The 12405-nt window shown below is 50.0% G+C and overlaps 1 protein-coding gene across 4 annotated transcripts in view; it reads right to left on the bottom strand.

Moving 5' to 3' along the window:
* The window catches only part of ralgapa2 (Ral GTPase activating protein catalytic subunit alpha 2), a 75820-nt gene extending 63977 nt beyond the window's left edge, over positions 1-11843 (bottom strand). For 3 of the 4 annotated variants that reach the window (XM_076161496.1, XM_076161498.1, XM_076161495.1), the window contains exons 1-2: positions 11515-11843; positions 442-552 (exon numbers count right to left, since the gene is read on the bottom strand). In XM_076161496.1, coding sequence (XP_076017611.1) covers positions 442-552; positions 11515-11620 — 217 coding nt within the window. In that variant the 5' untranslated portion in view covers positions 11621-11843. The remainder of the gene's footprint in view (positions 1-441; positions 553-11514) is intronic. The other variant, XM_076161497.1, reaches the window with a different exon arrangement.
* Between the last annotated feature and the right edge of the window lie 562 nt (positions 11844-12405).

Here is a 12405-nt window from a genome sequence, read left to right on the forward strand (position 1 = left end):
CCATTATGTAACAGTCAGACGGGCCACTGGAGGAGCATCTATTCAAATACACTGAAGAACCTCCTGACCCTGCTGACCCCCCTGACCCCCCTGACCCACCCTGACCTCCCTGACCTCAGTGTTTAGCTGGAGTCATAAACATGCTGGATGATGAGGAAACTGTTGACCCCTTCAAGAAGTTGCGGGTCAATAAAGTAAAGCAACTGTTGCTCACTTACATAACGGATCAAGACAGGATCCATGGGATCATAACAAATATTCCTATCATTAATTAGAGCCGTATTCCGAGCGCTCCCTGTTCCTGTGTGTGGGATGATCTGTCCTCCCTCAGCTCACTGTGGTGCAGGATGCTCTGACTCCTCCACTAAAGCCTCTCTGTGCTGACCTATAGAAGCTGATTGATCCTTACCTGCTTGTAAACAGCTGTGCACACACACTCACCTTTTTGTTTTAAGTTGCTTTCCAGTGTAATGAAATTTTCATAGAAGATAAAATAAATCTGAGAACAGTTGCTCTCGAAGAACGACTTCAGCTCCGTCTTCTCGATGAACTCTGCAAAATAAAGAAGGAAGACGTCTGTTAGGTCTCTCTTAGTGTTTGACATGAGAGGAGCACGTGTGGAAGTCTGAATCAGAAGATGCACTCTCATGAGTCTCATCCTGGGATTTGGGATTTGATCCCCACTTCTGACCCGACAGTGAAGGACTCAGCCCAGTGTCGATAGCAGGGAGTGAGCAGGGGTGTTGTTGTCTTTGGAAGGGGAGAGGGAAGATCCTGATCCAGGTCGGACCAGCTCAGACTACAGGGAACAAGGAAATACTGTCCCATCATCATCCTCATCCTCATCTTCACAGTTAGCCAGGTGCCCACATGCTGGAGCTGCCGTAATGAGATCGGGCCGGCCTGAATACTCCGATACGGGCCGGGAGGAGTCCTGGCACAGAAACTGGAACAATGAAGGTTCCCCTTCTGTTGCAAATCTCCGTCTAGCACAGAGCAAACTGGAAGACTCCCAGGAAGCGCTGGGCTCACGGGGGAATACTGGAATCCTCCACTTTGTATGTGAGCACCAACCTCCCTCACACTGTTCCTTACACACAGCCCAGAAACATTCTAGGTATTATTCAGATACAGGAACTCATCATCTAATCCACCTGAGATCTACAGATGATGACTGGATGGAGATTAGATACAGACAAGATGAGACTAAAAATACTTCTTACATGACAACACAACACTCAGGTCTGTCGTGTGTGTGTGTGTGTGTGTGTGTGTGTGTGTGTGTGTGTGTGTGTGTGTGTGTGTGTGTGTGTGTGTGTGTGTGTGTGTGTGTGTTTGGATGCGTCTTAAATGAGCCGCCGCACTGAGCTGAGCCTCCATATCTGTGTCAGCTCTCTAGCTTCCCCAACAGGCTTTCTGATGGTTTGTCTCTTGAGCACAAAGGAACACGAGCTATGCCGGCGCTCCGTCTCCCAGAGGAGGCAACGCTTCATTAAATCCTCCCTGCTCCTGGAATTAAGATCATCGCATCTGCTCCGTTCACGTTCAAGCAACAAACTCTGACACACACACACACAAAACCCAACACACCGTGCAGTAATGCGAACAAAAACCAAAGCAACAACAGTCAGGTCCCACATGAACTTCACACATGAGGGTTCTGACTTCACACGGTCCGGACGGCACAAACAACTAGACCGCTGACTTAAGCTTCCGTGGGCAAAGGTAGCGTTCAAATTGGATGTCATCAGCAGTGTCAAGGCCCCCTGGGGTTTGGACAGGCCCCCCTATCTTGACCCAACACATGGTCTACTTTTCAACACCGCTTATCCTGCCTGCTGCTAAAGTGCTAACTCAGGAAATATGGGAAGGGAGGAGAGGAAACGAGGATGAGAAAACCCCAGGCTTTAGGATCAGAGTGTGTGTGTGTGTGTGTGTGTGTGTGTGTGTGTGTGTGTGTGTGTGTGTGTGTGTGTGTGTGTGTGTGTGTGTGTGTGTGTGTGTGTGTGTGTGTGTGTGTGTGTGTGTGTGTGTAATAGCAAATGGGGCTGCCGTTGAAATAACAAAGCAGGTCAGTTCTAAGTGATGTGGTCAAAGCTTTCAGAGTCTCCAAAACCCTTTGGAGAGATGCGAGTCAAACGTGTTAAGGTTTGCTCTCACCTCACCGACGCTCTGACTTGATCAGACTCTTTAATATCAGATTCACATTTACATTATGTAGACACTCAAATGTAAATAGTATCACTGATCGCTGCAGATTCAAAATAATGATCAGATTATAACTTACTGCACATTAGAGAGGAAACATTCTGGGCACGCCAACGGTCACTGCTCACAATCTGCTCAGATACAGAGCAGCCACCAGAGCACCACAGCGAGAGGGGCAGAGGGGCAGAGGGGCAGAGAGGGACAGAGAGGGACAGAGAGGGACAGAGAGGGACAGAGAGGGACAGAGAGGGACAGGCCTCAGGGGGAGGAGATCCCAGGTTTTAGAACCGAACCATTATAAGTAAACAAAACAGTAAGTTTCCACGCTCGTGTCTTATTCTGGGATTAAGGCCTTAAATGGATTTTTATGAAACGTCACAGAGAGGAAATGAGGATGAGAAGCTCCTGGGCTTCAGGATCAGCTACCTTCAGGATCCGCTACCCTCAGGCCACAGAAATCAGCATAAGTCTCAGTCTGCTTACTCAGCGGTAACACAGCCCAGGCAGCTGTAAATCCATTTATTCCGGCACCCAAACGTTTTAAACAGCCTGCTAGCTTCAGGATGGAGCCATGTTGGGCTGCTGCAACACTTAGTGTCCCTGAGAAGATCCATCACAATGTGCTTTAACGCTTTATTCAATACTCTATCTGTACTGAACAGTGATGATGACACCTCTCCTGTGTTCTTGGAACACCAGTGAGCTGAACATGAAGCCTGAAGCATTAGAGAGACACACAACAGCCGAGTCATCACATCCAGCTTTACCTCCAAACCTCAGCACCAGAAAAGTCTACAAAGAGAAATCAACGTTGAGCAGCGTGGAACGAGTTTATCAATGAGGGGAAGAAGAGGCAGAGACATAGAGCAGCTGAACTTCCCCTCTGTGCTCTGGCTGCTGTGTTTCTGTAACGGCAGAGGAGCTGCAGGGGAAGAATGGATCCACAGTGTTGTGAGTGGGCAGCAGCCAGCGGGACCCTGGGCTCTGTGGACGTCTCTGTCTTCTCAGGTAACAGCATGCGGGCGGAGAGAGACAGAACCTGTTTGTCGGGGCCCTGGGAATGCAGGGGAGGACACTGTATCCTCCGAGGACAACAGGACAGACGGACCGTGTCCCTCCGGTGACGGCCCCTCCCCTTCTGCTCCACTCTCAGAGACGAGAGACAGGAAGACACTGTAGAGAGGGAGTGTGAAGGGATCCGATTCCCACAAGAACTGAAAACAGAATATGTTGTGGGATGTAGAGGGCTGATGATAGAGGGGGGGGAGGAGGGACGGAGCACGGCGATGTCAACCACGTGCCAAATGCGTCTCTTAACGCTGTGCCGGTAACTCTAGTTCCTATGGACTGAGACTCAATACTGATCCGATGCCAAGGGAGCCGCCTAGAGCGCCGCGACCCGGCCGCCGTGCCAAGGGGATCGTTAGCTCAGCCTGATGCTTAACCCACTCCTGAATAAAGAATGTAAATGAGGAACAAGCAGCGTGGAGACGGAGGAGGCTGGGCGGGAACGTGACGACGGCCAGACCTGCAATCTTCCTCTCTGGAGTGAAGAAACACAAAGCCGCCGCAGGTTTGGGTTTGGATTACGCTCTTCCTCATTGTGGCCGCGTTTCCTTTTCAACTGTCAGGGAAGAGAAGACGTTACCTCCCTCACATGGGGGGGAGGGGAGGGGGGACCAGCTGGGAAATAATGACCTGGCGACAGAGCGGATAGCTGTGATGAAATATTCAGAAGGAAGAGAAAAATACCACATCTTCTGGGAATCTTCTAGCGAGGCCGACGCTGCCAAGCTCCACTCGCAGGAACGGATTCAACCTCAGACGCCACATGTACCCGTTCACCCTGTGTGTGTGTGTGTGTGTGTGTGTGTGTGTGTGTGTGTGTGTGTGTGTGTGTGTGTGTGTGTGTGTGTGTGTGTGTGTGTGTGTGTGTGTGTGTGGGGCTCAGAGGGAAACTGACATGTATGTAATATGAAGACCAGACGTGAAGCAAACTGATTCAGACTCGTATTGAATCCTGACGTATGCAGACGCTCTCTCAGACGACACGCCCGCCCAGCCTCACACAGCATCATATAACCACCACAACCTTTTCAATTACACACACATACAACACGTTACAACAATGACATCATTCATCTGGACGGTTGGGCCGGTAAGCGAGCGGGAGAGCGGCTGTTTGCTCTGTTACACAAGCGGGCGAAGGTCATCTAATCAGCTGGAGCTTATGGTGTATTTAGACAATCAAAAGCAAGCGTCGGGGCACACACACACACACACACACACGAAAATCAGAGACTAATGACTTGGCATTTAGTGTGTGGAACAACATTTTAACCTTGTGGGGAAGTTGCAGCGTTCTGCATTCACACCACTTGAAGCAGAATCATCACTCACTCACGGGTGCATTAGCATTATTAGCTTTAGCTCCAGGCTGAGGCGGCTGCAGGTGCACTGAGGTCTTGGCAGAGACGAGCGATGCTTCTTTCTCTCTCCACAGTGGGCTCAGATCTGACACAGGGGGCTCTTTAAGGGATCAGGCAGAAGGGACGCCTGGAGGGTGCCAACGCAGAGGAGGGGGAGGGAGGGGGGGGAGGGGAGGCGTGGGCGGGTGGAGGCCTCATTTGGAAACTGATGGATGCGCCCTCAGACCTCAGCGTCCCGTCCCACATAAAGGACCTCCACACAGAGGCAACGCCACAAAGGGACAGCAGCCGTTTCATTTGGAGAAAAAGTTAGGGGCCGGTTTTGTCTTGGGAGAAGAATCCCTGTAGGGCGTAAGGAAGTTACCCTGGTGAAGAGACAGGACCTGGAGATGGAAGGTGTCATTAGGAGGGCTAATCTTAGCACCTTCATTATTGCTCAGTCTATACACACCTTAGACCCAGATCATGTGACTGCTGCACAGAAATGAGGTCACAGAGAGAGGAGAGACCTTAAAGCGAACGACCGCCTCAAACATGCTGGTTTAGGGGGAACTGGGGAAGTTTAGGTTTGGAGGGAAGTTGGGAGGACTGATGAAGAGGAGGAGTGATGAAGAGGAGGACAGTAACAACATTCAGATCAGGCTGCAGCTCGGTGAAGAGGTTAATCATAAATCCACCTGAGCGGGCAAATTGCTCACATGGTGCAGGTTTACAGCCACACACACACACACACACACACACACACACACACACACACACACACACACACACACACACACACACACACACACACACACACACACACACACACACACACACACACACACACACACACACACACACACACACACACACACACACACACACACACGGGGTCAAAGTGGCGTTCCTGATCAGGGGGTTGATTGGGGCTAACTCGTCCTTCTCTCTCTCTGCACTGAGGTGGGATGTGTGTGTGTGTGTGTGTGTGTGTGTGTGTGTGTGTGTGTGTGTGTGTGTGTGTGTGTGTGTCTGTGTGTGAGTGTGTTTGCAGCTCATGCAGTGGAGGGACAGCAACATTAACGACATCATTCTCTCTAAGCAGCATATTCACACAATCATTAACGTATCGTCCGGCTGAAGCAATGCAGCCGCAGCACAAGTAGAAACTCATTGGTAGCGTATTAATCTGAAATACATGATCGCCCCTGACACACAAACATAAACAGACACACAACACCTCTGAGGAAGCAACGTGACCCAGAATAAACACGACACATCAAAACAAATCCAGAGAAACATCCATTTGTGCGATCAGAACACTTTAGGTGTCTTTAATTTGATTAGGAGGCCTCCGGACAGGCGGGCGGTGTGTGTGGATGTGTAACAGCTTGTGTGAGGCTTGTGGGTGAGCTGAGGGCAGTGTGCAGGAATCACAACACTGGCAGAGTCCGACCTCGTCCCACGCTGAGCTCACGCTTCAGACAGGCTCATCTTGCCAGTTTAGGAGACAGGGAGCTGCTAAACTCTCTCCTCTAAGCAGGCCTTCATGGGCACAGCAGGGTGTCAGGGTGCCGGGCCTGATGGGCCAGGTGCTGCCACACTCTGGGGCGGACCTGAGTCTGGACCTTCTGCCAGCTCAGATCAGTGTGCTATCGTCTCGGTGCTTCCTCTGTAACAAATCTGCTTCATCAGAAATCCAAAGTAGATTAAAGGGAAGTTGGCGCCTGCTGGAGCGCGTCCAGCGCTGTGAAATCAGACGTTTGGTAAGAAAGGTTGCCACAGTAACGCACAGGTCCGAGGATATTACAGAACAGCCAGTGTCGCACTCCAAGCAAGCAGGCGGCCAAACTGGACAGACTGGTTTAGCTGATGTTGATGTGCTGTGTGATATACGACGCTGCACACACACACTTACGCCGGCCTTTTCCAGCAGGTCAGCAGCTCGACTCAAACTCACAACGCTGATCAAAACAACCTCACGTGTCAGATTTGAAACTGGGAGTTTCCAAGTCAACGTTTTCAAGTCAACCTTTCAGCCTGTGGCCAGATGGAACAGAGAGAGGATCCAGCGACTCTAAACCCTTCTAGGAACACGATGTCTTACTGTCCGGGAGAAGATCTTATTTTCAAACGGCCTCTGCGGCTTCGAGCCTCTGAGGGCGTGTGGAGGCGGATCATCAATGATTAAACCGACCTTCTGCCACTCTGGACAAACACACACCGCCTGTAGAAAACTAAAGAAATTCAAGTAATTGGACTGTTACGGGACAACAGAGTGTGTGTGCGTGTGTGTTTGTGTGTGTGTGTGGAGTCGTCATACACTTTCACAGAGACACAGTGCTGTGATGCAGAGGCGACCCAAAGCATGCTGGGACATCCTGTGATCCCCTGATGGTGGAAAGTCCAACCAGTAGTGAGCAAAATACTTGTAAACAGGTAGAAGAGTCATTTTATAAGTGGAAAAATGATTAACTTTAATGTGCTACTTGGCATTTCCTGACCTGTGCTCTGTCAATCATCTCCAGCTTCACGTCTGCAGCTCACTCACTTTGTTTACGTCCAATTTTACACACGTTGCTAAAGCTGAGATCACGCAGTTGTAAGTCACACTGCATCCTCGTGTGTTTCCTCTATGGGCAGACCGGCCTCGTACGCCCATTACGCAACATCTCATGAATACACCAGGAATCCTATTGATTCCATACATGTACATGACATCATCACACACAATCATCTTTGCTTTTAATCACGGCAAGTACAAATGTTGGGAGCTTTAAGTCCATGTAAGCAAACATAAAGTGTTTAAGTGTACAGATCTGAGTACTGCACGTTTACATTGAGCGTCACCGTGACTACAAACACCAGATACTAGACGTTATGTATTGATCCAGAAGCAGACACAAGTATGTTGCTGCCGCTCTGCTTTATCCTGCCACGATTTGCAATTCTAATGTCTGCGGGCTGAAGGCACGGAGGCTGTTTGCATGCTGAACGCTTATCTGCAGATTCTGACGCCGATGTAGAGGAAGACTCACACATGCAGGACACAACACTGACTCCACTGGGTTCAGCTCCGTTTCCCTGAGAAGGTCGTTAATGAATCTAAACTCTACGCTGAAACCTCACGCTTCTTCTGCCCCTCAGTGCCAACTTCAAATTACATTTCTAGCCTCTAACAAAGACAGAAACCTACAGTCAACCTGGATTCATCTCAATATGTGTGTGTTTGTGAATGTGGATTCACTCAAGGCCAGAGCCGGAGTCTGTACCCGAGCAGGTCTTTGTTTCGCTTCCGTGCCGACCTCCTGCTGAGGGGAAAGAGGTGAGATGTCGCCCGTCAGGACCGTAATGACAACAGCTGTCATCATAAGAGGCGACATTAGACACGGAGCTGCTAATGGTCGGGGAGTGTCGCCGCACTTCCTACAGCTCACAACCCTCAAGAGACGCTGAGAAAAACTTACAATAAATGATGTCCCGTCTTTTAGATTGAGCTCTTAAAGTACTCGATACATTGACAGACTTCTGTATAACGCTGAGTCACTGTCAGGCTAAGGCCAAGAATATTAATGGCCAGACAGTCGATTCAGTCCGTCTGCCATTTCTTCCATCTTTACCACACTTTACAGAGCCGTGACTAAAAGGACGGCAGCCTGGTTCACTGGAGCAGTGAGGTGTCGCAGTGAGGAGTCGCAGTGAGGAGTTGCAGTGAGGAGTTGCAGTGAGGGATCCTTGTGGCTAATACGGAGCCTGTAGTGTTGGATTAAAGATGATAAGAGGCCGACGCGCTCCACAACAAGGAGGGAGGCAGGAGTCAAGGGAGCTGAGCCGTTACTTCAGCCGCACACTGGACGCTCTGAGAGCTCTCAGTGTCGCGCTCATTGTTTCCTCCGGTGCTTCACTTTGCCACTTCCTCTGAGCACAGCGGCCCTTTGAGTCGACCCTGCGCCGGCGTCACGTTGAAAAGAAAACTGAGGACGAAACGCTCCCTGTTCAGATTTTGGCGAACAATAAGCGCAGATCTACCTTAGAGACTTTCCCTCTCCTCTCCGCTCCGCCTCCTCCACACACACAAACACCATCACACACCGGCTGTTATCACTAACAACACGTCTCGTGTTGGTGACCTACAGATGGTGGCCGAGCGTGTTTGCAGCAGCTAAGAGAACAATGAGGAGATAAACAACATTCAGTAGGCTACAGCTTTTACTATGCATTGTAATTAATGGTAATTAGGGTGCAGTGGTTTAAAGCGCTCCTCCTTTTGTGAGAGGTTCAAGCTGTACTGACAAACAAGCATCCACCCATCGTAATGTCACTGAGCCAGACCTTCAGCGTGTTTACAGGCAGGTTAATACTATGAGGCCACGCCAATACATTGATTTACTTCCCCCAAACTGTCAACATAGAGCTACGCTAGAGCTGCACAAACACTTCGCACCAGAGTTAAAACTGGGAAGGGTTTCCTCACATCTTCACCATCATCTTCAGTCTTATTTTCTTTGTGCAGAAGGAGGAAGGGCGCTGCATGGAAATGAGCCTGAGCCTGAGTCTGAGCCTGAGCCTGAGCCCGAGCCCGAGCATTAGCCTGAGCCTGAGCCTGAGCAGGAGCCTGAGCAGGAGCCTGAGCAGGAGCCCTGAGCAGGAGCCCTGAGCGCCCAGCCAGAGCGGCAGGGAGCGATCAGGTGGTTCGCTGGGCTCCTGTAATTAACAACCTCAGCCAAACGCAGCCAGGCATGACCGGCAAATTAACATGCAGCGGCTTTCACACTCTATCCCACAGATCTGCTCAATGAACACACACACACACACACACACACACACACACACACACACACACACACACACACACACACACACACACACACACACACACACACACACACACGCACACGCACACACACACACACACGCACACGCGCACACACACACGCACACACAACGTAGGGCCACACTGGGGAAGAGTCGACACCCCACACTGCCCTTCGGAGAACAATACAGACGACTCGGTTGAACTGGACGGGTCTAGAGATTTCTGGCCGTGGTGTTACAGAGACACGGGGACAACCGGGACACGGTTTACAAAGAATGTGCAGCAGAGTTAATCAAACTTAATCAAGGCAGATGTGGAGACAGTTAGTGAGCTCTGTAAGCTCTCCTCTGTAACTAGAGGCTCAGTTCAGCTGCTTCTTTAGCCCCATTTTTGAATTATGAACAAAACAAAGAAGACAAAGAAAAGGGGGTCATCTCCTCCCTCATGTCCCCGTCCCTGTCCACAGCACCCCGTCTCTCACCACTGCTTCCTGTCCACAGGAACCAGCAGCACCAGGAGGAAATCCTTCCTTGGCTGAAAGCAGTGTGAACTCATGTGGTTGGGGGTTAGGGGGGGTTAACAACATCTAGGCTGGACTATCAGCTCCTGGACAAACACACCGGTCTTATCTGTAACTGCACAGAAGGACAAGAAAAACAGAGCGGCAGAGCAAACTGCCGACACTCTGTATCGACCTCTAACTGGGGTCGGAGTCTTGACATTGAAGGTGAGCCTCGTGATCTTCACAGACACAAGAGTCCAACATGCCAACAGTGTCAACAGGGGCTGTGTGTGTGTGTGTGTGTGTGTGTGTGTGTGTCCACGCTACACACACTCTACTAGATAGTCCAACCGTCAAAGACACACATGGGAACGAGTACTCACACACTGTTCAGGACATCATGTTTGCTTCTCCCACCCATATCATCACAACTGTGCATTTTTGAAGAAAATGACGCACAAACCGTTTCAACTTATAAAGGCATTTGAGGTCATCTGACCGAAGTAAACCAAACAACAACTCAATCTAATCCTGTCAATAGATCAAACGTGTATCTGTGTGCCTGAAGTGAAATATGTTCCTCTAATCATGTTCCAGGTTTAACCTCTGACCCAGTTTGCCTTCCTCTCAGCTGTCAGACCTGCTGTTCACGTATGATCTCTGATGATCTCTGACAGGTCCTTATCTTTGTGTCACATCATGGTTTTGTCTACAAGAACATTCGTTTGTAATCACCCTTTTAATTTTGTAAACTTGTCTTGGCATTCCACACAAACAGAGACAAAGACACACTGCATTAGTCTCTGTTAGGAATATAAATAATATAATAGATGCAGGTACAAGCGGACTGGAAACAGGTTCCTGTGTCTGTGTGACAGCCAGGAAGCTCCACAGCTGATTTACATCCCGGCTGCCATAGATCAGGAGCCTGAGTTACACCACAGCTTTATGAGATCATAAACGTAAACACTGAGCTTCCTCGACACAAAGGACTCCGCCAGTGTAACCATTTATGATCTGTTCCCTCCTCAGTCTAGGCTGCTTGTTGACATTTATTTAACTTCCCATCAGCCGAACAAGCAGCAGGGTAAAGAGCAAACCCCTGCAGGTGACACAAAGGCGCATTTAAAGCAGGTGGATGACGCGCTGGAGAGGCTGAGGCGCGTTGATATGAGCGAACCTTACGCGTAAATAAGCGGGTTTGTTTTGGTGGACAGGCTGATGCAGCATCGGCTAAAGCGCTGCCTGCTAGTTAGCTAGCCGCCGAGCCGAGCTAGCTCCAGTTAGCTAGCACCCATGCCTATTCAACGGGACTCGGTTCATATTTATCAACACCGCTGCGTCAAAAATGCCCAAAATGGACGCGAGTGATGACACGCAAACGCCAGCAATTTTGACACCGGCACCTTTGCCACCGTGCGTGTCCAAGTCTACCTGTCAGCTAGCGCCTGACAGCCGGACAGACAGACAAGACAGCCAGCCGGCTAACCCGACACCTTGACGTTAGCGCGCTAGCCTGCTAGCCTCCACTAGCTAAGCCCAGGCGATGCTGAGCGCGGAGCCCGGTGACATTCACTCACCTAGCAGGGTGCGGAGGTGCTTGAGCCGGGTGAGCACGTCCTTCCTTGGGTCCAAAACTTTCTGTGTTGATTTCTTGACGTCTCCATGGCCTCTTCGACTGAACATTCCGCTGTGAAAATGCGACCGCGGGGGGTGAAAGTGGAATCACCTGCTCTGCACCACACACGGAGCCTCCCGTGTGTCTGTCACTTTCCTCGCCAGCGCTCTATGCTTGCTGGGTAAACATCGCTCCGGCGGCCGCTGCTGGGTGTGTAAACACGGAAGCCTGGCGGAGGAGGAGCGGTCAGGTGACGAGACGACGCCTCCCTGCTCTGAGCGGAGCGGAGCGTTACACCTTGCTGGCTCGGTTCAGGTCCTCGATATTACGCACTATTTCCCCCCCGCATTTGCGATTGACCTTAATTGTTTTGTCAATATTAACACACACTATTGCATTGTGTTGACAGTAGTTTCGGCTCGTTTAAGCCACGGTGCTGCTGAGGGTTTGTGAGGGAGAAGTCCCGGTTCGTTGTGTTAGATTGTGTTAGGACAGGCTGGACGACATTTGAGTCTTAATCTGGGGTTTGTGTTTTACAGAGACTTGTTTTTGCAGAGTGGCTGTTTAATATGAGAAGGTTCAGGTCGGCGAGCTGCAGTGACTCCCAAGCGCCCCCTGGCGTTTGAAAACAGAAATTGCTGCACTATTATGCATCTTCCTATTTACTGTGAATGTGAATGTGCTGCACAAATAAACTTGACCTGGGCGTTGTGTATTGTTTCCTCTTTTCCTCTACACGCACTTTATTTTGTAAACTTTACATTCTTCATTTGCATAATTTATATGGCGATGCTCATAAAAATATATATAAAGAATATGGCGCAAAGTGCATTTATATTTGAGAGGAAAAGTC

Source organism: Genypterus blacodes, unplaced genomic scaffold, assembly GCF_046128005.1.
Source record: "Genypterus blacodes isolate CSIRO-AG114 ecotype Tasmania unplaced genomic scaffold, CSIRO-AGI_Gbla_v1 ptg000112l_1, whole genome shotgun sequence".
NCBI lineage: Eukaryota > Metazoa > Chordata > Actinopteri > Ophidiiformes > Ophidiidae > Genypterus > Genypterus blacodes.